We start from the raw sequence: 27036 nt of genomic DNA, 5'->3' as shown, positions 1-27036 counted from the left end.
TGTGTATGAGAGTGTGTGTGTGTATGTATGAGAGAGAGTGGTGTGTGTGTGTGTGTGTGTGTATGTATGAGAGAGAGTGGGGTGTGTGTGTGTGTGTGTGTGTGTGTGTGTGTGTGTGTGTGTGTGTGTGTGTGTGTGTGTGTGTGTGTGTGTGTGTGTGTGTGTGTGTGTGTGTGTAAGAGAGAGAACGTGTAGGACACCAAAGGTACCCCCCACCCCACCCAGTCAGTCATCCCCCCACCCCACCCAGTCAGTCATCCCCCCACCCCACCCAGTCATCACCCCACCCAGTCAGTCATCCCCCCACCCAGTCAGTCATCCCCCCACCCCACTCAGTCAGTCATCCCCCCATCCCACCCAGTCAGTCATCCCCCCATCCCACCCAGTCATCCCCCCATCCCACCCAGTCAGTCATCCCCCCACCCCACCCAGTCAGTCATACTCCCCCCCACCCAGTCAGTCATACTCCCCCCCACCCAGTCAGTCATACCCCCCCAGTCAGTCATACCCCCCCACCCAGTAAGTCATACCCCCCCCCACCCAGTCAGTCATACCCCCTCAGTCAGTCATACCCCCCACCCAGTCAGTCATACCCCCCCACCCAGTCAGTCATACCCCCCCAACCAGTCAGTCATAACCCCCCCCACCCAGTCAGTCATACCCCCCACCCAGTCAGTCATACCCCGCCCACCCAGTCAATCATACCCCCCCCACCAAGTCAAACATACCCCCCCACCCAGTCAGTCATACCCCCCCAGTCAGTCATACCCCCCCACCCAGTAAGTCATACCCCCCCACCCAGTCAGTCATACCCCCTCAGTCAGTCATACCCCCCACCCAGTCAGTCATACCCCCCACCCAGTCAGTCATACCCCCCCACCCAGTCAGTCATACCCCCCCACCCAGTCAGTCATAACCCCCCCACCCAGTCAGTCATACCCCCCACCCAGTCATACCCCCCCACCCAGTCAATCATACCCCCCCCACCAAGTCAAACATACCCCCCCACCCAGTCAGTCATAACCCCCCCCCACCCAGTCAGTCATAACCCCCCCCACCCAGTCAGTCATACCCCCACCCAGTCATACCCCCCCACCCAGTCAATCATACCCCCCCCACCAAGTCAAACATACCCCCCCACCCAGTCAGTCATAACCCCCCCACCCAGTCAGTCATAACCCCCCCACCCAGTCAGTCAGTCATACCCCCCCACCCAGTCAGTCACCCCCCACCCAGTCAGTCATCCCACCCCCCTGCCCAGTCACCCCACCCAGTCAGACAGTCAGTAATCCCCACCCAGTCAGTCAGTAATCCCCACCCAATCACCCACCCAGTCACCCCACCCAATCACCCACCCAGTCACCCCACCCAATCACCCACCCAGTCACCCCACCCAATCACCCACCCAGTCACCCCATCACCCCACCCAGTCACCCCATCACCCCACCCAGTCACCCCATCACCCCACCCAGTCTCCCATCACCCCACCCAGTCACCCCATCCCCCCACAGTCACCCTCTCTCCGTCTCTCACCCTCTCTCTCTCCCTCTGTCTCTCCCTCTCTCTCTCCCTCTCACCCTCTCTCTCTCCCTCTGTCTCTCCCTCTCTCTCTCCCTCTCACCCTCTCTCTCACCCTCTCTCCGTCTCTCTCTCACCCTCTCTCGGTCTCTCTCTCACCCTCTCTCCGTCCTCTCTCACCCTCTCTCCGTCTCTCTCTCACCCTCTCTCCGTCTCTCTCTCACCCTCTCTCCGTCTCTCTCTCACCCTCTCTCCGTCTCTCTCTCACCCTCTCTCCGTCTCTCTCTCACCCTCTCTCTCTCTCTCTGTCTCACCCTCTCTCTGTCTCACCCTCTCTCTGTCTCACCCTCTCTCTGTCTCACCCTCTCTCTGTCTCACCCTCTCTCTGTCACACCCTCTCTCTGTCTCACCCTCTCTCTGTCTCAAAATCTGGATCTGGATATTTTATTTACCCTGTATATCTTAACTGCCTATACTACACCGAAATAACCTATACTGCTTTCTTCCAGATCTGACTCAAGCTTCACACAGAAGACATTGGAATCCCCCGTAACCCAGAAGACAGGTAGGGAACACATCCCCTCCAATGTATAACATTGTGGGAATGAGGTACCTGGACATTGAGGGTCTGCGGATCAGGTAAGATCCCAGGTGGGATTGCTGCTTTAAACATTCTGAAGCGGGGGCATCCAGGCACTAGTTAAGGGGTGCAGGAAACTAGTCATTCACATCTGGCTTTTTTTTCTAGATTTGACATTTATACACACACATACACACACACAAAACAAGGACTAATTGTAGTATAATGTAATACAATAAATAAACTTATGTCAAAAACGAATGTTCTTACTAGAAATGTATTAAATTTATTTCATTTATGGTTTTTTTTAAATGCGGGGCTGGGGGCGGGATTAGAGGCGGGGTTGGGGGCGGGACTAGAGGCGGGACTAGGTGGCGAGTAGATTTTTTGGTTCGGCGAGTAGATTTTTGGGTGATTTGTCAAGCACTGTATATATATATATATATATATGTAGCCCTGTTTCTAACACCTTCCTCAGGAACTACTAGTGCTGTACTCAACCTGCGGCTCCAGGAGATGTGAGCCTCCGCTAGCTGGGAGCCTGGGGTAAGGGTTCTAGCGCAGCGCCTCCACTTACCCAGGATCCCCGTTACGTAAGATCGCCCTGGGCAAGAAACATACCAACAATGCGTGCAACCAAGTTTACTGTGCATAGGTAACCATCTCTTACTCTCAGAAAACATCACACATAACTTGTATACTTATACTATAAGCTTAGAGTCCGTATACTACCGTGGCTCTGCCACATTCCTAGTGAAATTGTCCTGTATACAGTGGCTCTGCCACGCTCTCTATAGAGTGTTGTCCGTGTAAGAGGTTAGCTAATATACTCAGTCCGCTAGCCACTTGCTAGTGTCACTACAAGAGTTATTCTTAAGGCGGGATCAGCGCCTGATGACCGGTGTTGGTGCACTTGCTTTACAATTGTACCTTCCGGTCACGGCGGTGACCCGTGCCTCTTCGCAAAGGGTCCGTTGCCTCCGCTCGGAACCTCCGGGTGTCGGGTGCCCAGCCGTCTGATCCCAGATGACTGTGACTGTCCAACACTCCGTGCGTTGTCCCTAACTAAGGTGACAATTCCTTCCACTATCGGGCTTCCCTGCAGTACAGCAACCTACTGTGACTCAGGGAACTTCCTATGGGCCTGGGGAATAATAGCTGGCCTATGCAGGTGGGTCACGGACCCCCTGCACTCACACTACCTCCTCTCGCTCGGTCCCGAGCTCCTCTTCCTAGCGTGGTCTCTTCTCCCACGCCTCCTGTTCCTCCTTCCTTAATCCCCACCCTCTCATTGGCTCCTAGCATCAGGTGATTGTCCCAGAGCTCGCGGGAGTTGTCGTCCATATCAGAGCCTTTCCCTTATTGGCCTGTCGTTCGCGCGCTCCCATTGCGCATACGCAACCTCTTCACCCCGTCAGTGTCCTTTGCAATATTGCGCAACAACATGGCGGCACCCTGTACTACCGAGCCGTCGCGGAACCTGGCGTACTCCCTCCGCACACACACCTGGTATTCAACACACCCTTACATATATATATATATATATATATATATATATATATATATATATATATATATATATATATTTACTAAACACACACACTATAACATAATTTAACAGTACCACAGTACAACACAGTAACAATACAGGGTATATATCCCCAATGTACTTAGGGTACGGCAACACCAATATCCCTGGTGTCCTTCCCCAGTGTCAATCCCACCCAAGAGTAGGGAGTAGTGCTACCCCTGTGTACCTCTGGGGCACGCTACCTCCCTGGGCACTCCTGTACCCAGGTACCGCTGAATTAACAGAAGGATCTGTCTGATCTCACGACTTGAGGCCTTCAGGAATCCTTCCAAGGCTCATGCATCCATCCTAATCTTGAGGGAGCTCCAGCTGGAGCGTCTCCCTTAATGTCTCTTTATGTGACCTTGCCGCCTGTCACTGATACAAGGCCAGTCACTACAATGGGCTAATGGAGAGCGTCCCTATCTGGGGGCCTTCCCTGTAGCACCACAAGCTGACAGGGCCAGGGGCCTAGCTGGGACCTAAGGGGGATGCCTGGCCTAGTCCGGGAGCAACTTGCACCCGGACACTACATTACCCCTTGCTGTCCCTGCTCCGACTGAGCGCGCCATGCCAGCGCGTCAAAAGGATCTCTTCTGCTCTCCCTACTTCTGAAGCTCTATTGGCTATCGGGCCCCACGTGATGTACAGCAACGTGACCAACATGGCCGTCGCCTGCATCCCCGGTTCGCTCCGGCGGCACCCGACCCACCCGGCTACCACCCTCCTCCCTGCAGCAGAGGAAAGAGTGATCCCCGGCTGTCCAAATACTGCAGCCATCCCGCCCCTGGTACAGAGGTAAGGGGGCGTGGCTAAAGATACATAAGCAGTGTATGATATTTGTCTTGTGGTCTTTAAAGTGTTCCAGGAAACACCTTTTATAGCGCTTGTCTTTGACAGCCTAGGATGCCTATCTTTGGCTTGGGGAAAATCATATATAATTGTATACTTGTAGTGAATACCCTTCAATTAGTGTCATTATTACAATTATATAATTGTCCATGGTTTAAAAAGCTTATTAAAGTGAAACTAACCCATGATTAAATAAAAAGCAATGCTTTTCTCACAGTTGCTCAATGTGATTGTTTTTTTCTTCTTTCCGTTTTCTCCATTATATTATTTGATCTGATTTCCTTATGGAACCCCCCGTGTGATTAGTTCACACCCTGTCACACTGCCCCCTGGCAGGTTCTTCTCTGATGTGCTCTGGACATGGGACTGCGATGGACATGAGAGCCGCAAATAATAACTGCTGTGGAAGGGGAGGGAACATGTTGGATCAGATCTGCACGGACCAGAGGGCTATCAGGTTCGGTCGAGGTCTGCAGAGTGCGTGCACGTGGCAGCCAGAGTACAATTCCAGATGTGGACGAGAGATCAACGGCTTCAAAAGCACAGTGGTACCAAAGCATCCTTTTCGAAGAACATACCTGCGACAGGTTCAGTACACAATGAGCTCTCCCGATGTGCCGGCACCATCACAAGCCAACATACACAGGATTGGGTGACTACTGCACCAATGGCAGTGATTTACACCCGCACAGCGTTTTTGAGAGTTATGTATTACCCTGTATACTGTGTGTAGTGATCCTCACCTGAAGATCATGAGGTACCAGAGTCAGTTAGGGATAAGTAAAATAGTTGTATTACACGTTCTGTGTCGTTACTCTTCCTGCCGTCTGACTGTAGGCCACGTGTGGTCCAGTAAGTTATTGACAGGGAATCAGGCCTCAGCTATAGCTGTAAATCTGAGAGCTAAAAGTTAATTGGTTACACAAATATCTGCAAGTACAATGGTCAAGAGATCTTTAGTTGCCAATCAAAACAGTAATATTTTTGTCTTGAATAGCACTGACAGTGTAGGCAGCGCTGTACATTCAATTTTGCAGGCACCAGTAATCTCATTTTGATTGCTAAGGCTGCGCTTATAGTGCCGGCGACAGTGACGCAATGTCGCGTCAAAACAAATGTATTGACGCCATTGCGTGCACTTATAGCAGGCACGACGCGATGGCTTGGTCGCGATCGCTGGAAGTCACTTTAATTTGATTTTTCCAGCGACCGCAGCGTGACGTCAGCGTCGCCGTCGGCAGCACTATAAGCGCAGCCTCAGGCACATAGAGATCAAGTGACTTGCCAATAGGTCACAAGGAGAGCTGTGAATGGGTTTCAAACTGAGTTCATCTGCTTCAAAGGCAGCTTACTTACTATTTAAGCCGCTTACTTACTATTTAAGCCGCTTAGCCACTACAAAGGTAACTTGGGATGGGTGTACTGATCTTGTCTCTGTGAACTTAGTGTAATAGAAAGATGGCAATACACAGCAAAATAACCCAGACATTGGGTTCTAACATTGTCACCCTGGTGATGACTATCCTGCAATTGTTGGGGAGTTTAGATGTTGAACAAATAAGGATTCAGAAGTTCAGTGACATCTACTGCAAATATTTTTAAGGGCAGTAAATAATGTAGTATTTTCTGAGGGCACTAGGTGAGGTGAATACAGTACTTGTGCAGTCCGTCCTTCAGTATTCAGTATGAGTCTACTGGATCGTGTCACATACAGTATGGCAACCAAACTGGTGATGAGCAAAAACTTCCTTGCTGAAAGATTGATACGGGGTCGTTTTTAATACTTTACTGTATCTAACATATTAAATAAACATTGGTTTACACCTGGTATACACTTAGAGTAACAAGAGACAGGGGTGCCCAATGCTACATCCCATTGACAAAACATATATGGTAAAAAGTATAAAGTAAAATACTTCAATAATAATAATAATAATAAATACTTGGTTATTTAGTTAACCCTTTGGCCAAAGCGTCATAAGATCAATTTCTGACTGGTAGCAGTTGTTTGGAGGCTGGTGGCACCTCCCCCCAGAGCTCACTCCTCCTCCTTCACCTTTTTAACTTTGGAGGTCTTTTCATTTGCTGCAGGAACAGGACCTATGATGGTTCTTCCATTCTTACAGAGGTAAAAGGAAGGGTTCACAGTGCAGTGTAGTGTAGGACCTGCATTAATTTGGTTATACCATGGCGTTGGTATGCAGGCTTATGACGCTTTGGCCAAAGGGTTAACTAAATAACCAAGTATTTATTATTATTGAAGTATTTTACTTTATACTTCTTACCATATATGTTTTGTCAATGGGATGTAGCATTGCGCACCCCTGTCTCTTGTTATATACAATTGCCACGCTCGGTAGCTCTCTTGTTGACATAAATATATATTCATGATGTGGTGGGTGTGGGAGTTTGAGCTAGCTGGGAATGTGTGTTAATCAGTTACACTTAGAGTAAGCCTGTGAGTTATAAAAGACTAGTTTGGCTAACTGATCCATTGTCCATTTCTATAGATGTTTCCAGTTTTTGTAGGTGCGGGGGATTAGAGATGTGCAAAATGATTGCTAAATGTCATGAATCAGGCAACATATTACATTTTTTTTCACTAAAAAGTTAGCAAAAACTGTCAAAGTTCATCCCACAATTTTTTCATGGTCACATGACCAATTTGTCAAGTCATGTGATCCTTTAAATAAAGTAATTGACCGTAAGTTCTGGTAAAAATTGCAAATGTTTACACATTTTTCAAGCCAATGAAATGTAGCATTTGATGAAAATGCTAAATTTAAGATAAAAACAACTGGGAACTACATTTGAAAACATTAATCTCTAGTGGGGCACAATTAACAAGCATGTGGTGAAAGAGAGCTGGTGCAGAGTAACAGACAGGGGCCTTTAAGTTGAGAGGACAGCGACAGAAAGGGGCAGTTCAACCTATTCGTTTTCCCCCCCAACATGTTAATTTATCTAATGAATAAAATATAAAGATATAAAAGAAAACACTCACCTGAACTTCTTTAGCTAGTTGAGGATGGATCTGGTGAACTCTGCCCTCAATGTTCTGTCAAACTCTGACCAAGATGACACTTAAACTTCCTGACTGTGCTGTATCGTGAGTAGTTGCGAGGTCAATGGTGGTCGTCTCTGTCTGGGTTTTAGTGTTAATTATGGAGCGGAAGAAGAAGCATTTACTATGATGATCATTAAACTATACAGAAGTTTACATAAGTGATTTTTTACTTATATGTTTATATTATTTCATTAGATAAAAAAAATTGGGCATGTAGGTTGAACTGCTCCTTTCATCCCCTAGCTATCCCTCTTTACAGTCGCTTTCTATAATTTATTGTTGCTCTAATAGAAGGGATTGTGCTTTAATTGCATAGACAGTAATAACCCGGTGAGGAGCTTGTAAAACAAGTTACACACATTCTAAGGATTTGCTTTAAAGGTGTAGTTTACATACCGAGTATGCCAGGTCCAAGAAATCGATTTCTGTTAAAGCATTTATTAATCAATAATAGTGAAAGAAAACTGTAACACACTCTAAGAGATGTGTGCAGAGGTATGCAATGGAGACTGTTTTAGGTGAAATTAAAATAAGGCTTTATTGTGCCTGTTCCTTTAAACACTGCAAACACCAAACAAAAACCTACTCCACTTTGGAAAAATCACTACACATTTTACTCCAGCCATATATATATATATATATATATATATATATATATATATATATATGTAGTCTACTCTGGCAAGAGCAAACAAAAGACGGCACTCAATGGTAAATGATGAAAATGACCTGTATTCAGATAAACAGCAGCTCGAAGCCATCAAATTCTGGCTTGACTCCGGCCCATCATTTTCCACTTCACATAAAATATTTATTCTGGATAGTATTTATTTTATTTTAACTCACAATTATTTTTTGTTTGAGGATTTATTTTATTTATAGATCTGTGGAACGGCCATGGACTCCGAGGTTCGCCCCTAGCTATGCCAATCTCTTTATGGGATTGTGGGAAGAGACTTCTGTGTGGCAACACGCAGGGCTCGGGGCGGGCCTCGTGTACTATGGCCGTTTCATAGATGACATTTTATTAATTTGGGATTGTGAGGAGACGGTTCTTTCTAATATTTTGATTTCCTTTGAAAACAACAATCTGGGAAAGGTCCCACTGGGGGACCGACACGTCGGTTTTTGTGTCTTCTATCAAATATAGAAAATTTATGATTTACTTACCTGCATGCTGTCCCTTGATGTTGTGTTGCAACCGGTATCGTATGATATATATATATATATATATATATATATATAGTTTTTATTTTTTTATTCTCACATTACTTTTGAGTGCTTTCATTAGACCCTCTTTTTCTTTTTGTGTTTTTGTATTGTATTTTGGGTCGTCAGCACCGCCAGAGGGTAATTTTAACCCCTATATTTGGCTTAGTGATTTGCTTTGACTTATTAGGAGTGGATTTGACTGCGGCATCATTTCTGTGTGATTGTTATATTTATATATATATATATATATATATATATATATATATATATATATATATATACAGTGGTCGACAAATCACCAAAAAATCTACTCGCCACACAAAAAAATCTACTCGCCACCTAGTACCAAACGTGTGCTGCTTTGGCCAATAGGAGCTCGCCACGATGTTAAATCCACTCGCCCCGGCCGAGCAAATGTATAGGTTTGTCGAACACTGTATATATATATCAAACAATCAACAGTCTAAAAAGAAAGTCTTATCTGTACAGTATCTGGGGTTTCTGTAGGGGAAGGCATCGCTGTTCTCCTGGGTCAGCATCCTTGTGTGCTATGGCACTCTCTGTGTCCAGGTATTGAGGTCTTGTCCCCTTGTCTTGCTGGCAGCATACAGTCCTTCTGTGTGCATCAAGACATCTTCTTTTCCTTAATTCAACCCAGGTGTGGGCTAAGGAATATCTGCAGTCTTTCTTTCCTTAGTTAGCTTACTTGAGAGCTAAGGAATATCTATTTTCCCCAGGTCAGCCAAATTGTGGGCAAGGGAATCTCTTTCCTATTACTCAGACCAGGCTTTTTCTACAATCCTAATAACCAAGGTGGAGTCTGGTTGATTGCTGGTGTGCAATTAACCAGCACAACTGCTGGATTAGAGGCAAGTTTTCTCCAACTGTGATAAGCCCCTGTTACACACACACTTTTTCATGTTTTCATAAATTGGTGTTCTGAGGCAATAGTTGGCAAAAGGGTTTAAAAATGTTTTGCATCCAAGATAGAATAATTGGGAAAAGTCTACATGGTCTGGGATATAAATGTATAATCCTATCCAAGGTCATGCATTTTGTTGTTGTTGAAAAAATGCAATGAAATGTTTTGAGTGAAACTATTTGCTGGTTCACCAAGTTCACAAACTTGCACAAAGGTTTTTCAAATCTGTAGTAAAACTAGTAACTCATATCACACTGGAATCCACAGGAAAACGGCTTGGGACACAAAGGGCATTGTTCTGTAAACTATGATAGTGCTAGATTAGTGCTATCGCACAAATTACAATGGGGGATTTCTGGATCTAGGACTATGACACCAAATACTGTACTGTAGTTAGTATAGCAATTTTAACAAATTATGTATTGAGAGCAGACAAAAAAAGAATTAAAGAACATTTCTGGGTTGCTTCGCTCCATACTCGGGTATTATTATTATCACTTATTTGCAAAGCGCCAACATATTCCGCAGTGTAGTGCAATGGTGTACCGAGCAATGTACTGTATATTACAAAAAACAGTTACATACAAGTGAGGACAAACATGCACAAACAGATACAAAAAGGTAAGGAGGGCCCTACTAGTGAGATCTTACAATCTAGAGGAAATGAAGGACAGATTTTAAACAAGAAGGTATAGTGGCTACTCATTGTAGGATGGAGTGTATCTCAGGTTGGAATATGGCCCAGCCTCAGCTGATTTCATTAAGGGTTTGGGGGTGGGGGGAGGGGGCGGTGGATGTTATTTAGGGTGCTCCCATTGGAGTTGGAGGGGGTTGGATGTTAGAGGTATGGAGAGTAGGCTTCCTTGAAAAGGTGAGTTTTCAGGGAGGTTTTTAAATATCTGAAAGCTGGGGAAGAGTCTGATCTATTTATTTTATTTATAAAATGTTTTACCAGGAAGTAATACATTGAGAGTTACCTCTCGTTTTCAAGTATGTCCTGGGCATAGAGTTATAATGACAAATAATACATGGTTACAAATACATAGTTACAGAAGTGAACAGGGTATACATTATATATAAGACATTGCATGCACAGTTAAAGATAATATATATTATAGGTGTATGTAACAGTTACAGACCAGATTAAAATGTAAGACTGCTTTAGTTTTTTAAGAACTTAGACTGGTGGTGACTGTGAGAGTCTCCGGTAGATTGTTCCAGTTTTGGGGTGCATGGTAAGAGAAGGAGGAGTGGCCGGACAATTTGCTGAACTTTGGGACCATGAATAGTCTTTTGGAGTCAGATCTCAGATGGTAAGTGCTGCATGTGGTAGGGGTGAAGAGCTTGTTCAGATAGACGGGTAGCTTGCCCAGAAAGTATTTGAAGGCAAGACAGGAAAGATGAACTTTGTGCCTAGACTCAAGTGATGACCAATCTAGTTCTTTGAGCATTTCACAACACGTGTGTTGTAGTTGCATTGGAGAACAAAACGACATATTGAATTGTAGAGGTATGAAGTTTACTATGGTGGGTTTGGGGTACCGAGCCGTATATTATGTCCCCATAGTCGATAATTGGCATTAGAATCTGCGGTGCGATATGCTTTCTGACCAGCAGGCTTAGGGAGGATTTGTTTCTGTAAAGTACACCAAGTTTGGCATACGTTTTGAATGTCAGGGTATCAATGTGCATCCCGAATGTTAAATGGTAGTCAAACCATATGCCCATGTATTTAAAACTAGTAACAGGAGTTAGGGTGGTATTAGCGTTGGTTATGATCTGAAGCTCAGTCATTGGAAGCTTTAAAAATGTAGCCTTTGTCCCAAATACCATTGTTACAGTCTTGTCAGTGTTTAAAAACAGTTTGTTTTGGGAAATCCAATTTTCAAGTCTCAAAATGGCAGATTATACTATGTGTTCAAGGTCGGAGAGGCTATGGCTGTGTGCATATAAGATTGTGTCATCTGCATACATGTGTATTGAAGCTCCCTTACAAGCTGTAGGAAGATCATTGATGAACACTGAGAAGAGTAGGGGCCCCAGAACAGAGCCTTGCAGACACCACAGGTGATATCCAAGGGATTTAGTTAGAGCCAGAGATAGACACATGTTGGGATTTACCGGATAGGAATGAAACCAGTTTAAAGCATGCTTCCCTATTCCAGAATACTGGAGTTTGTTACGCAAGATAACATATCAAAAGCCTTTGCAAAATGTAGGGTATGACATGGAATGTGCAGCATGGGGAGAGTAGTATGCCAACTACCGTGGGGGTATGGCCTGAGAAAGAGACCACGAAAAGAGACTGCAGCAGGAGAGGCGGTGTCTGAGGGGGTGAGCCAGGTTTCTGTAATGGTTAGAAGATTGAGAATTTGAAATGACCAAGTCATGTATTGCAGTGAGTTTGTTGCAGACTGATCGTACATTCCATAGGGCACAGAAATAGGGAAGAGAGGTGTAATGGGGAAGAGGTTGAATTATTAGCCATGCATTGTGAGACCTTTTGGGGCAGGGTGTGGGACAAGAAAGGATTGGTAGGGCCAGGATTGGGGGACATGCTGCCACAGTAAGCGTAGTAGGAGAGAGTGGGTTGTAAATATTTTTTTTTCTTTGTGTTTGTTCGATAAAGCTGCCACACTCCAGCAAGCTTCCAAAACAAACTCAGAGGAACAATAATAGGAAAAATTGAAGTATTTGCACAAATTAACAATCGTACAAATATTTAATAAGTCATAAAACATAACAAAAAAAGGATATTTCCACCGGAGTCACAAGGCACACATCTGCCGAAATGCTAATGCAAGCTGTATATACAGGGCAGTGTCCCGCACTCCCCTCACGGATCAGTCCTGCTCACCGGCACCTGGGTCTAGCCCTTCAGAGTAACGTCCCGCGTCCTCCTCCACTATTCCCTCTGTGTGTCCGGATCTCTTCCGCGACTCTCGTATCGCGAGACTTCCGTGCAGCAATCAGTATCGCGAGACTTCCGTGCAGCAATCAGAACTCTCGTATCGCGAGACTTCCGTGCAGCAATCAGAAGCGTTCGGTCACTCAGTATGCCAGTCCTCCAGCGCTATCCTCACGCACTCCAGGTCTGCTTCCCAACTAGTTTCGCCTGGATTGGCTTCATCATGGACCAGACCGTATGACGGGAGAATTTTGCAAACTTTTATGGCAGGAGATAGCACCAATTTGGCAGATATCTTATATATAAAAGTAAAAAATTGTTTGTTTGTGGCTTGGTGAGGCGTTGGCGTATGGGAGAGTTGGCGTATGGGAAACAAGCTTCTTCAAATCGGTGAAGGTACTTTCCCACTCAGTCGGCATCAGGTGAAACGGGAGCGCCGGGGACCGGGGGTAGGGGGGAAGGAGGAAAACAAGACAGCCAGCCATGGGGACTGGGGGGGAGGAACAACCCCCAATACCACCTCCCGCCCCATGTGGGCAGTGCGGGAGCACCGGGGACCGGGTGGGGGGGGAAGGAACACGACAGCCAGCCATGGGGACCGGGGGCAGGAGGGGGACACACCGCGCAAGCAGGAGTAGCAGCAACACACACATACATACCCCCATTACTTACTCGTGCAGGTTTCAAGTCCTGGCAGCTCCATCCTGCGTCACGACTGGGTCAGTACACGTGGACATGAAATCCCAGGCAACGCCGGGTATATAAGCTAGTATTAAGTAAGTAATGAATGGAGAACCGCAACCGCATACATTTAATTCAACATATATAAAAGTGTTACCTAAAAGGGGAAGAGATGTGGAAGACCCAGGATCATACTGGCCCATATCACTACACAATCAAGATTTTAAGCTTCTCACAAAAATGTTGGCAAATTGAATTAAACACTTGATACACATGTTAATAACACGAAATCAGACATGATTTGTCCCAAATAGGATTTCCACAGTAAATATTAGGAGAGTATTGACAATTATAGATTATTATAATAGGAAACATATCTCCAATAAAGTAAGGGAGAATAAGATAAACTCAGTCTTGATGCCTAAAAGGCTTTTGAACAGATTGCATGGAGGCATCTATTTCACACACTGGAGAAATTTGGAATTTAGGGAAATTTTCTACGAATGGTTACGGGCATATATGAAAAGCCAACGGCACCAATTATGGATAACAACCAAATGTCAAACATGTTTTGTTTAAATAGAGGGACTCTCCAGGGGTGCCCCCTATCCCCCCTACTATTTGTTCTGGCCTTGAAACCACTGTCCATATATCTATCAAATATTAAGGAATTTGAAGGAATAAAAATGGGAAACGGCAAGAAAAAAATCTCATTATTCGCGGAAGATATGCTTCTGTTTGTATCCAACCCAAAGCATTCCGTACCAACTATTACAAAAGCTATAAAGAATTTTGGATCTTTCTCGGGATACACTATAAATTTTAGCAAATCAGAGGCACTTACAGTTTGTCATGAGCTGTCTAAACCTAATGTCGGAACTACCTTCCCTTTCCGATGGGCCCCCGGATACATTAAATACCTAGGTATAACAATATCAAATAATATAAAAAAATTATACCCACTTAGTTTTACCCCTATAATTGGAAAAATAAAAGAAAAATTTACACTGTGGAACAAACTACCTCTGTCCTCCTGGGGAAGAGGAAATTTGATTAAAATGTGAATATTTCCCAAGTTACTTTACCCAATGATGGTGCTCCCTATCGCCCTAAACAACAAAGATATTAAGAAAGTGCATAGTATACTCACAGGGTTCATATGGGGAGGCAAGAAAAAGAGAATAAGTGGCAGAAAATTACAAATGGATAGGTTGGAGGGAGGAATATCCATGTCGGACGTGAAGAATTATGGGCAGGCTTAACTATTTAAATATATATAAGAGACTGGGTTAACTACACAAATATGTTTGTCATTCCAGAAAAGGAAAAAGTATATATGGAGGGACACAACCCAGTGGCAATATTACATACAAAGGATTCAAAACTCCCAACTTATATTAACAACTCTTTACTAATACATCATAGAAAAAAGGCATGGAGAGCTATAAGGAAACAGCTAGCGCTTGATAGCGAAGTATCCCAATTTGTCCCAATACAGGGAAATCTAGAATTCCTGGAAGGATCCACGAGTCAGCCTTTTTTAATTGGAGGGAGCGGGGATTAATTGAAATAATACAATTAGTTGACAAAAAAGAAAATACATGTAAATCCTTCCAAGAGTTAAAAAATGAATTCAGTATAGACAATAGAGTTTTTTTTTGCTTACCTACAAGTCAGGCATTATGTAAATGGACTAACTACACAGAATCCACGTGGATTCGATGATAATGTCCTGGACTCAACATTAAAAATGACAAAAAAACATCAAATGTAATATTAATAGGATCTATCGATTAACAACTCCCAAGGCTGAGGAATCTCTTATGGTAGGGACGTGGACCCAGTGGAAAAAAGATGTTCCAGAGATAGAAAGTCATGAAATAATAATCACGGGATTAAAAAATATCTTTTAAAGCACCCAGTCTTTATATTGGAGAGAAACACAACTTAAAATTATACACCGGGAATATATGGCATATGGTACACAAGCAACATTTTCAGATAAGTGTAAGGGAGATTGTCCAAAATGCTGTGGAAAAGATGCTCGCTTTTTCCATATGTTTATGACATGCCCTCTGATACAAGATTTCTGGAACAAGTTTTATAGATAAAATCTACCAAATAAAATATAGCAGAGATCCATAAACCTGCTATTGGGAGAAGAACAGAGAGGGGGGGGGGGGGGGGGCTGGTGATAAAACAGATATCCCAGGCTTATACAAACAATTATTTTGATCGCCAAGAAATGTATTGCCCTAAAATGAATTGACAAAGAACCGCAAACTTTGGAACTAGTAGAGCACAAAATGTTAGATTTGTTCAAACTGGATAGGCTGGATGCATGGCTAGAAGGACCTTCATCAAAAAATAAGATGATTGAACATTGGAAACATTTTCTGGCAAACATCCAGTTTGTTAATAGGAAAATCTGTGAGGAAACACTGGAAACTAATATATAAAGGATTTACCAGAATAATGTTGCTTAGATGAAAGGAACAAGAGAGACACGTCGATATATTTAGACTGAGTGTTAGTTAAAGTTAGGAATTAACTAGTTTGGTTTGGTTGATCTCCTATATATTAAAGCTGCTAAGTACAGGAGTTAATTGCATCTGCTAAAGCAGCGGTGCGCAATCTGTGGGGCGCGACCCCCAGGGGGGGCGCGACACTGCCGACAGGGGCGCGGGGTTTACAGAGGCCCCGCGCGCTTCCCGAAGGCACTTAAATTAAGTGCCGGGGGAGCTGCAGGGCCTCTGTAAACCATACTTACCCGTGGCTCCGGCGGCTTCCACCCGGCGTCGCCATGGCAACGCGGCGTCAAAATGACGCTGCGAGGTCATGTGACGTCACGTTGCTATGGCAACGTGACGTCATTACGCCGGTGCGAGGGTAAGTTGGGGTTGGGGGGGGCGCGGGAGTGAGGGGACAGCCGGCAGGGGGGCGCAGGGAAAAAAGTTTGCGCCCCCCTGGGCTAAAGGAAGAGATAGGGTTAAAAGAAAAAGGGAAGAAAAAAAGATCACAGCCAGGTATGCAGCATTTTTAAGCTGGGAGAAATACCCCAAAAAAGAAATAAAAGTGAATAATAACAGGGAAGTGTTGAGTATCGGAAGCCAAGCACAGACAGAAAATGATACGACAGACACAGGTATAAAGTATATTTTAGAGTATTGTATAACCAAAAGCTGTGTAATAACCAAATGTGCCAATGTAAACTATGATCAGTGCTGTAATGTGAAATATGATATTCCTGGATTTGTGTGATCGGAATAAATAAAGATAGATAGATAGAGATATATGGGGAAAAGGGGAAATAACGGCGCAAAACACTGTTAACTATACAATAAAAATTGAGCATAAAAAGACTGGGGTTATAAGTTTAGATTGCTGGTTGTTCTGAAATGAAATGAAGAAAAAACTAAATATAGTGAAGTACGTTTAGTAAAAGAATATGCACAAAAGTAGATCGCTACTTACAAAGTAGCAGATGTAAATAAGCATATAGGATATTATAATCCTCTCCGTCCTGCTGCCTGGAGTTATGATGTCTCTATCCTCCACGTGGAACGCCGGAATCCACCGTGCTGGTTCTCCTCTGGCTGCAGCTCTTCTCCTTGGCTTCCTGGTGTGCCTCCGATCTCGCGAGACTAGCCCGCTGACGTCACTCAGCCGAGATTTCGGCCGAAATTCGAGTATTCAGTCCAGGAGTAATCAAGGGATTCTGCTAACATGTAGATACTCAATAGGGGAGCTGAAAGTTTGTCTTAGAGCCTCCTTCCTACGCATTTCGTCCTGGATTCCCCAGATGAAGTCCTAGTTCCAGGATGAAACGCGTAGGGAGGAGGCTCTAAGACAAACTTTCAACTCCCCTATTGAGTATCTACATGTTAGCAGAATCCCTTGATTACTCCTGGACTATATACTCGAATTTCGGCCGAAATCTCGGCTGAGTGACGTCAGCGGGCTAGTCTCGCGAGATCGGAGGCACACCAGGAAGCCAAGGAGAAGAGCTGCAGCCAGAGGAGAACCAGCACGGTGGATTCCGGTGTTCCGCGTGGAGGATAGAGACATCATAACTCCAGGCAGCAGGACGGAGAGGATTATAATATCCTATATGCTTATTTACATCTGCTACTTTGTAAGTAGCGATCTACAGTAGAGGCAACTCTTATTCTAACAAAAAACAGTGGCAATTCCCCAAAAAAACCAGGAAACACCCAGGTACATTCTGAATACATGCCTTAAACTTTCCTTAAACTAGCCCCAGCATTTCTGCATTGATTAATGGCCTATCAGATTAACAGCGGGGGTCCCTGGCAGTCCCATTCAAACTGAATTGGAATGCAAGGGATCCCTGCTGTGTTAATCCTATGGGTCGTTAGTCAATGCAGAAATGCCTTAAACGTGCCTCAAACTAGCCCAGAACATACCCAGCACATACCCAGCACATACCCAGAATGTAACCCGGCTAGTTTACGGCAAATGTTAGAATAAACGTTGCCTCTACTGTACTTTTGCGCATATTCTTTTACTAAACGTACTTCACTATATTTAGTTTTTTCTTCATTTCATTTCAGAACAACCAGCAATCTAAACTTATACCCCCAGTCTTTTTATGCTCAATTTTTATTGTATAGTTAACAGTGTTTTGCGCCATTGTTTCCCCTTTTCCCCCTATATATATGCTATTGTGTGTAGCTTAACTTCAGGCAGCAATTGTTACTTTTTTTGGTTTAAATTATATCAATTTGCGCACTTAGTATTTTATAGATATATAGATACATATAGGCATACCCCGCATTAACGTACGCAATGGGACCGGAGCATGTATGTAAAGCGAAAATGTACTTAAAGTGAAGCACTACCTTTTTCCCACTTATCGATGCATGTACTGCAATCGTCATATAAGTGCATAACTGATGTAAATAAGGCATTTGTAACAGGCTCTATAGTCTCCCCGCTTGCGCACACCTTCGGTACAGGTAGGGAGCCGGTATTGCTGTTCAGGACGTGCTGACTGGCGCATGCGTGAGCTGCCGTTTGCCTATTGAGCGAGATGTACTTACTCGTGAGTGTACTTAAAGTGAGTGTACTTAAACTGGGGTATGCCTGTATATATATATATATATATATATATATATATATGAGAGTTTGCCACATTTCCACACCCACCCACACCATTTATATCCACTCCCACTCCACACACACCTTTTGTAAAGCACTGTATATACTGTGGGCTCTCCATTCATTTTTATTCACACTGATACACATACACACTCTTTCTTCACTTGCTTTCAGGAACCTTTTGACACCTCTAGCCATAAAACACATCCACACAGGGGGAAGGACCAGCACAGATAACATTCCAAGAGACACTGTTTTTAAGTATACCCTTGCTTCATTCATTGTAACATCGCCGGAAGAAAAGATCAGTGTATCTCGAAAGCTCGCACAAATAAAAGCATTTCGTTAGCCACAGAACGGTATCATCTATTTATTTTTTGATTATTGAAGCTCGGCTAACATGGTACTGATACCTCTAAATGGATATATATATATATATATATATATATATATATATATATATATATATATATATATATATATATATATATATATGTGAATAACAGAGAGAGGTTATGAACAGGTCACCACTTCGTTTGAGGTCTATACAAAATATAAAAATATCAAGGGGCTGACACCTGTTCATGAGAATTACAGATTAATCTTTGTAACAGTTGCAATTGCACAAATTAAATGAAACACTTCAGGTGTATGAGGTTGCAAAGGACAGATATCTGTTTTCTCATGCAAAACTTTGTTGCGTGGTATCTACATGTGCATATTAATTATATAAATGGAACAGTTGATGGTGGCGTCATTCTAAGTATTATAGAAATAAAGATATGAGCATGTTTCTATATCCAGGCAGTTTTTTTCCCTCCTTAAGTCCTAAAAAAAGAGAGCTTGAAAGGGGTGGGTAAGAACACACCTACAGTAGAAGTTGGGTTTTCAGTATGTTTCAATGAACGAGGTTTTAGAATATAAACCCTGCATCTGGGATTATGAATTAGATTTTAACCAAGAGAGTGTCTTATGCCAACCAGTTACATGAAATCGCATATTCTCAACTCATGACCTTTGTGAGGAGGAACTTTATACATGTTTGGTAACGTATAGGAATTCTGTTTTTCTTTATATTTGATGAAACGGTCTGCCTTTATTGTATGGTATACTCTTATAATAATCTTTTTCTGTAAACTATGTACTGTACTACTTTTGTATATTAAATCAAAATTTTAATAAGTATATCTTTGGTCTCTGATTGAGCTTGCACGTTTTATAGAGTGTAGTTAAAATTTTGGGCCAAATTTTGCTACAACAGATTTTTTTGTGTTAAGTGCATATTTTCTTTAGTAAACAGGAACCAAAGACTCTGCAAATTAATATTTGATCACTCTTTGGTGGTGGCAGCGAAGTAAAGATATGTATTGTGACAGATTGTGGGTAGATATTATGCATTTGCGAAGCCATGTGGGGAGATAAATGTGTCAGCTGGATATCTGTGTGTATTAACCCTTGTCACATATACAAGTCACATGCTCACATGTGTGCTGTTCGTGACGGTATTCTTATCTGTGGTTATCAGAATTTTCTGGAAGCAAATATATTATATACTCCATAATTTAATGTAAATATTTTACAATCAAAATATTAGGTACTTTGGAAGATTATTTACAAGGAGAAATTTCATGACATTGTCAAAGTTTCAATAAATTTGTCTTCAATAATGTGGGGGGTTTAAGAGGAGTGGATATACACACACACACACACACACACACACACACACACACACACACACACACACACACACACACACACACACACACACACACACACACACACACACACACACACACACACACACACACACACACACACACGTAGAGTTGATTGCTGTTACTTTTATTTTTACAGGCGTGAACAAGTCAGTGTTCTTTACCAGAACATCAACATAGTGGAACCACTTTTAATGCAGCAGTACGAACATGTTATTAGAAACTTTGTTAGAGAAATCAGACTTCAGAGCACAGAGATGGAAAACCTGGCTATCGCAGTGAAAAGGTATGTATGCATGTATATCTTTATTTATATTGCTCCATTAAGGTACATAGCGCTCAACAGCAGTAATACACGTGATAATCATATAAATAACAAATAATACAAATAACACATAATGGGAAGAAGTGCTTTCAGACATAAGTGACATTTAGGAAAAGGAGTCCCAGCCCGAAGAGCTTACAATCGAATTGGTAAGTTGGAGGAACATAAAGAGACATTAGGAAGGTATTCTGGTAAGTGCATCTGCAAGGGGCCAAGGTTTATGTAAGAGTAAGATGGGTCTTACAGGTGGATAGAGAGGGTGCTAGTAAAGGTCAAGTAAATTACATTGACGTTGCTTAAACCGTACCCTAAACTATGTCCTATTTACTGTTTCATACCAAAATAACATGGTTCATTACACTAACCTGGCTTTAAAAAATATATGTGTTTGACCTTATTTACTAAGCAGGGCTAAGCTGTAAAGCACCTTGAATCCTATGTAGGGGAAAATGCTGAAATATGCCTTTCAGCTAAGAACTGCTTACTAAATACAGCATGTCTTGTAATCTTTGTGGTATATAGAACAGATTCGCACAAACTGATAAGGGTGCCACCTAAGGATTTCAAGCTTACATAGAAGCTGATAGTAGCATATAGGTAGAGGGAAAGGAGGGAAATCCTTTTGAATATGTGCACACCTAAATATAATCCTCTAATAAATAAGGTCAAATCCTAGTATACAGAGGTATACAAAGCACCAGGCAGAACTTCTACACATGAAAAGCAAATTAATCTACCCAGCTTCATGCAGACTACTTAGCTGCAGATATTTATACTTGCAGGTGAGTTCGTATAACAGTGTATATCCCTCTCTCTCTTGTATCTGTCTTTTTAAAAACTCATGTTGGCTATCGGCTGAAGTTCCTGCTGTTGTTGGTTCTCTGCTTAGGGAACTGTGGGTCTCTGTAGACTCTTGTATACGCTGTTATACCATCTCACATGCAAGTATAGATACCTTCTGCTAAGCAATCTGCATGACTGGGTACAGTAGATGAATTTATAATCTCCCCTATGTATATACAGCTAGACATAGACTGATGTTGCTAATGATTCAGCCACACTGACTATAGAGTATGTGGATCCCTGATACTAAGGGGCCTATGCAGAGAGCAGCGAATTTTAAAATTGGCGAGTTTAATAAAAAGTAGCTTTTTTGGAGAGTTTTATTCTCCATATGCAGAAATGTGCGAATTCTGCTATGTTTAACATGAATGCGTCTGGCGAGTTTAAATTGGCGAGATGCGCGCTGCAGAAATGTGTTAAAAAAAATTCGTGCCTTTTTTTTCCCTTTGCTATGGCCGCGAGCGGCAGCTTCTTGCCAACTTTTTCTGGCGAGGCAAAAAGGAGACAATCGCGCCATTTTATTGGCGCGAACAGCCGCTAGATGCCGTTCGCGCCTCTCTGCATAAGGATATTTTTAAAACTGGCGAGATGGAGGTTCTCGCCAGCCGCGAGGCGAGTTTTAGAAATAGAAAAAAAAAATTGGCGCGTTTTTCGCAACTCGCCATTTTCTGCTGTTTTCTGCGCGATTTTCTCCAAAAAATGGCGAATTTTCAAATAGCGCTGTTCTCTGCATAGGCCCCTAAGTCTATACTTCCAAATGTTCATACTTTCCAGTATAATGTTGTGCTGCCTAACTGCTGTAATGACCATTACCAAAATCCCTCATTAGCATGACCAGAGAAAGATGGATGCAAAGCAATTTGATACATTTAGGAAAAGTATTGCAGTCAAAACAAGGCGAATTGCTGGAATTCACCGTACTTGATTAAATTAAATCTAAAACTGTGACATTCAGACATACTTTTGTTTTACTATATACAAAGAACAAGGGTTGTAAGTCCCATAGAACAGGGCCTACTAAAACTCCAAATTGGGGCACACAAGTGTGAGTACAAAAATATAAACTTTATTGAAATAAACAACTGAATAAGGACAAAAAGACTAACTGTAATAAAAACACTAAAAACATATAGTGAACCATCTCCATAGGCTATATAAATGCAAGAATATGCAACTAGCAATCAAGTGATAATAGAGGCTCCTATCTATACCACAGATAAAGTGTAAAATACCTACTGTATTATCAGCCCTAATAACTTAAAACTGCTACCAATATGAATAAACCTCACAATAATACCATTACATAGGGAGAGGACAGTGAGTAGTATATGCCTCACCTAAGAAAGGATATATATCCATATAGTTAGCTGGAAAAGCAATATCCCTAATTCAACATGAACATAGTAGTATATATTTATTTACAAAATGCAACAGTGAAATGAAGGCACTATAGTTGAATAGTAGCAACAAAGAATCAAGGCAGTCCCAGGTATACTATGTATACACCCTAAATGCAGTAAGGGTCACAGATCTATCCAAAGATAATTGGTGTGGAATAAGGGACACATAGAGCATACAGTATATAGTAATATGAAAATATATTAATGTGCTACTGATAAGGATGTGTGATGCCCAAAAACAACATGTTACCCCATTGCCACCAAGCGACACGAGTTACATATGTCCCGGGCACTCCAAACAGGATACATGTTGTCCCTTTAAACTGCCAAGCACGGCGATGTCAGCTGTTCTTTGCCGGGGAGGTACAGTAAGTTAGCCAGAGCATAGTCCTACAAGTGGGATTGCACAGCCAGTGCCTGCTGCCTATATGAAATTGCATGTAATTATGGAGCAGATCTAGACAGCGACATCAGCTGTTCTATGCCGGGGTAATCAAGTAGCAAACACGAGTCCGGCAAGAGGGATAACACTGCCGATACTTGCTGCCTCCTAGCGTTGTTCGAATTATATCTAACTGCAGATCCGATCTGGGGGTTGATGTGAGGTCTGAAGATGGAGGTAGCGTGGAGACGGTAAGCGAAGACACCCAACGCGGCGTTTCACCAGGAACGGTTTCATCAGGGCATGTCTGCTAGTCCCCATTCAGCAGGTTATAAATGGTGAGTGGATGACATCACTAACATCAGGGGGCGTGTATCCAAACATAGTGGAAGATACATAACATGGAGACATTAGTACCAAAAAAAACATAAAAGCCACACAAACATTAAAATAAGATGAAATAAAGATGAAAATGAAAAGAACAAACAAAGAATCGAAGAAGAGCGAACATGTGTTAAATATTAAAGCCCTAAGCATAGAAGGGCTTACAGAAGGAGACAAAAAGAGGGCAAAAAGAGGGCAAGAAAGATACAAAAAGAACCAGGGAGGCAGACAGAGTAAACAAAAAGCAAAAAGATATAAAGCAAAATGGAATATACAAGCCATTGGCAGTACTGCACTGCAAACGTAATAAAGATGTTTAAAGAAATTATGTAAAACTAAGGTCCTCATTAAGTCCTTTCAGAAAAACTAAATCCAGATTAAATATCCATCTGGACTCACGACGTAATAAAGCTGACTCAAGGTTGCCTCCTCTATTACCTAGGGTAACTTTCTCTATCCCCCAGGCTATGAGGCCTCTCGTGGACCCTGCGTGTTTAGCATGAAAATGTCTCGCCACGCTGGTGAGTTTTCTGGCCCTAGTAAGATCTCTTCCAGAATTGCGTATATTACTTGCGTGCTCTAGGACCCGCACCTTGAACTCCCTTGAAGTCATTCCTACATAAAGTAGGTGACAAGGACATAATAGTGCATACATGAGTCCTTTACAATTACAATTAAAGAAGTCCCTCACTTCAAAGACTTGAGTACCACTACTATTGCAAAAAGTTTTCTGCTTCGAGATTTAAGTGCAGCATTTACTTTTACCACTCGGGAATGTCCCTCTAGTTGGCTTATTCACACTGACGATATTATCAAAGTGGCTGCGAACTAGCTGATCTCTCAGATTAGTGGCTCTGCGTGCAGTCATCTGGACATGTGGTCCTATTACACTTGCCAAACTCGGTTCTCCCTGTAGTATCCCCCAGTGACGCTGAATTGTAGCTCTCAGTTCATCCCACTGTGGATTATATGTGGAGATGAATCGAACGGGTGCCGGTGCACCCACAATAGATTTTTTTAGCTTTGGGGATCAGCAGACTCTCTCTATTATGATGTTTCACCTTATACATAGCCCTCTTAAATGATCTCTTACTATATCCTCTCTCATGAAATAAAACTTCAAGCTCTTTAGCACAGTTGTTAAACACTGAAGAATTTGAGCAGTTGTGCTTAAGGCGAACAAAAAATTGTGAACTAGCGCTAAAGTGTAAAACACAGTGTGATAGTATAATAATGACTTGTAATAAAGATTGGCTGCCCGGTGATACTGCCAGTACTAACAGAATAACACAAAATAAAGAAAAACCTGGTGCCATATTGTCAGTGGAATGTCCTGAACTCCTCAAGGGATCCGCACACTTGCTCGACAGACCATGCAAAGAGAAAAATACAAACAAACAAAAATCATAGCGCAACACTGTAGGGTGAGCAGTACTGCACTAATACACACAAACAATTAAGAGTCCTAGCGACAATTAAAAAACTATTTATCAAAAGGAACTATGCCAAGTATGGCATTGGCAAATACAAAGAACCGTAGGTCATCTGAGACACAAAAATTGGAGCCCTACTTACAGACAGCAAGGCTTAAACTCGCATTGGTAGGAACAAGTCCTAAATACAGATGGTCTCCCTGCCGGGTGATGTCTCTGCTCCGTTGCGGCTTGAGCTCCAAACTGTCCCTGCGATGGTAACCGGAACAGCTCCGGCCGTGGAGGCTGGTGTGCGGGGTCCACAGCTCTGCACCGCGTGTAGACACACGCCTCACTTCCTCCTCCGGAGCAAACGGGAAATCTCTGCGCGCCCGCGCGCGATAGTACCCGTGGCCTAAAAGGGACAGCTGGCAGGCTGAAGGGAAAGCTGGGCTCCAATGTCAAATGACCATAAACGTCCAAAGCCAGTCCAACAGTGGCAATGCCACTAGCCCTACGTGTTTCGTAGATGTCACTCTACTTCCTCAGGGTACTATCGCGCGCGGGCGCGCAGAGATTTCCCGTTTGCTCCGGAGGAGGAAGTGAGGCGTGTGTCTACACGCAGTGCAGAGCTGTGGACCCCGCACACCAGCCTCCACGGCCGGAGCTGTTCCGGCTACCATCGCAGGGACGGTTTGGAGCTCAAGCAGCAACGGAGCAGAGACATCACCCGGCAGGGAGACCATCTGTATTTAGGACTTGTTCCTACCAATGCGAGTTTAAGCCTTGCTGTCTGTAAGTAGGGCTCCAATTTTTGTGTCTCAGATAACCTGCGGTTCTTTGTATTTGCCAATGCCATACTTGGCATAGTTCCTTTTAATAAATAGTTTTTTAATTGTCGCTAGGACTCTTAATTGTTTGTGTGTATTAGTGCTCACCCTACAGTATTGCGCTATGATTTTTGTTTGTTTGTGTTTTTCTCTTTGCATGGTCTGTCGAGCAAGTGTGCGGATCCCTTGAGGAGTTCAGGACATTCCACTGACAATTTGGCGCCAGGTTTTTCTTTAAGTTGTGCTTAAGGCGATATACAGTAGTTGCCCAACAGGTATCCCCCTCTTCAGCGAAACCGGGTGACAGCTAGTATAGTGCAAGAGACTGTTAGTAGCTGTTTCTTTTCTAAAAACATCAGTCTCTATTCGTAAATCATTGTCATGGTAATGGAAAGGTCCAAAAATGACACCTTACTATCCGAGATATCATATGTTAGATGTACAGTTAGGTCCGGAAATAATTGGACACTGATACAAGTTTTGTTATTTCGGCTGTTTACCAAAATTAATTCAAGTTACAGTTAAATAATGAATATGGGCTTAAAGTGCAGTCTATCAGCTTTAATTTTAGGTATTTACATCCCAATTGGAGGAAGGGTTTTGGAATTACATCTCTTAAATATGTAGCCCCCTCTTTTTCAAGGGACCAAAGTAATCGGACAATTGACTCAAAAGCTGTTTCATGGACAGGTGTGGGCTATTCCTTCATTATTTCATCATCAATTAAGCAGGTAAAAGGTCTGAGTTGATTCCAGGTGTGGCATTCGCATTTGGAAGCTGTTGCTGTGAACCCACAAAATGCGGTCAAAGGAGCTCTCAATGCAAGTGAAACAGGGCATCCTTAGGCTGAAAAAAAAAGAAAATCCATCAGAGAGATAGCAGGAATATTAGGAGCTCTGCAACACAAAAAGGCCAGGACAACAGTGGTGGATGATCGTAGGCATATTATTATCCAAGTCTACCATAAAGAGAAGACTTCACGAGAGTAAATACAGAGGGTTCACCACAGGGTGCAAACCATTCATAAGCCTCAAGAATAGAAAGGCCAGATTAGACTTTGCCAAACAATATCTAAAAAAGCCAGCCCAGTTCTGGAACAGCATTCTTTGGACAGATGAAATTAAGATCAACCTGTACCAGAATGATGGGAAGGAAAAAGTATGGAGATAGCTTAGAACGGCTCATGATTCGAAGCATACCACATCATCTGTAAAACACGGTGGAAGCAGTGTGATGGCATGGGCATGCATGGCTTACAATGGCACAGGGTCACTAGTGTTTATTGATGATGTGACAGAAGACAGAAGCAGCTGG

At 42.9% G+C, this 27036-nt stretch overlaps 1 protein-coding gene across 1 annotated transcript in view; it reads left to right on the top strand.

The window, feature by feature from the left end:
- RASEF (RAS and EF-hand domain containing) overlaps positions 1-27036 on the top strand; it is a 145973-nt gene that overhangs the window by 46139 nt on the left and 72798 nt on the right. Inside the window, exon 2 of the mRNA XM_075598851.1 lies at positions 20286-20432. Coding sequence (XP_075454966.1) covers positions 20286-20432 — 147 coding nt within the window. The remainder of the gene's footprint in view (positions 1-20285; positions 20433-27036) is intronic.

The sequence above is a fragment of the Ascaphus truei genome, chromosome 1, assembly GCF_040206685.1.
Source record: "Ascaphus truei isolate aAscTru1 chromosome 1, aAscTru1.hap1, whole genome shotgun sequence".
NCBI classification, from domain to species: domain Eukaryota; kingdom Metazoa; phylum Chordata; class Amphibia; order Anura; family Ascaphidae; genus Ascaphus; species Ascaphus truei.
The sequence above is the reverse complement of the archived record's forward strand: the minus strand, read 5'-3'. Positions and strand labels throughout refer to the sequence as shown.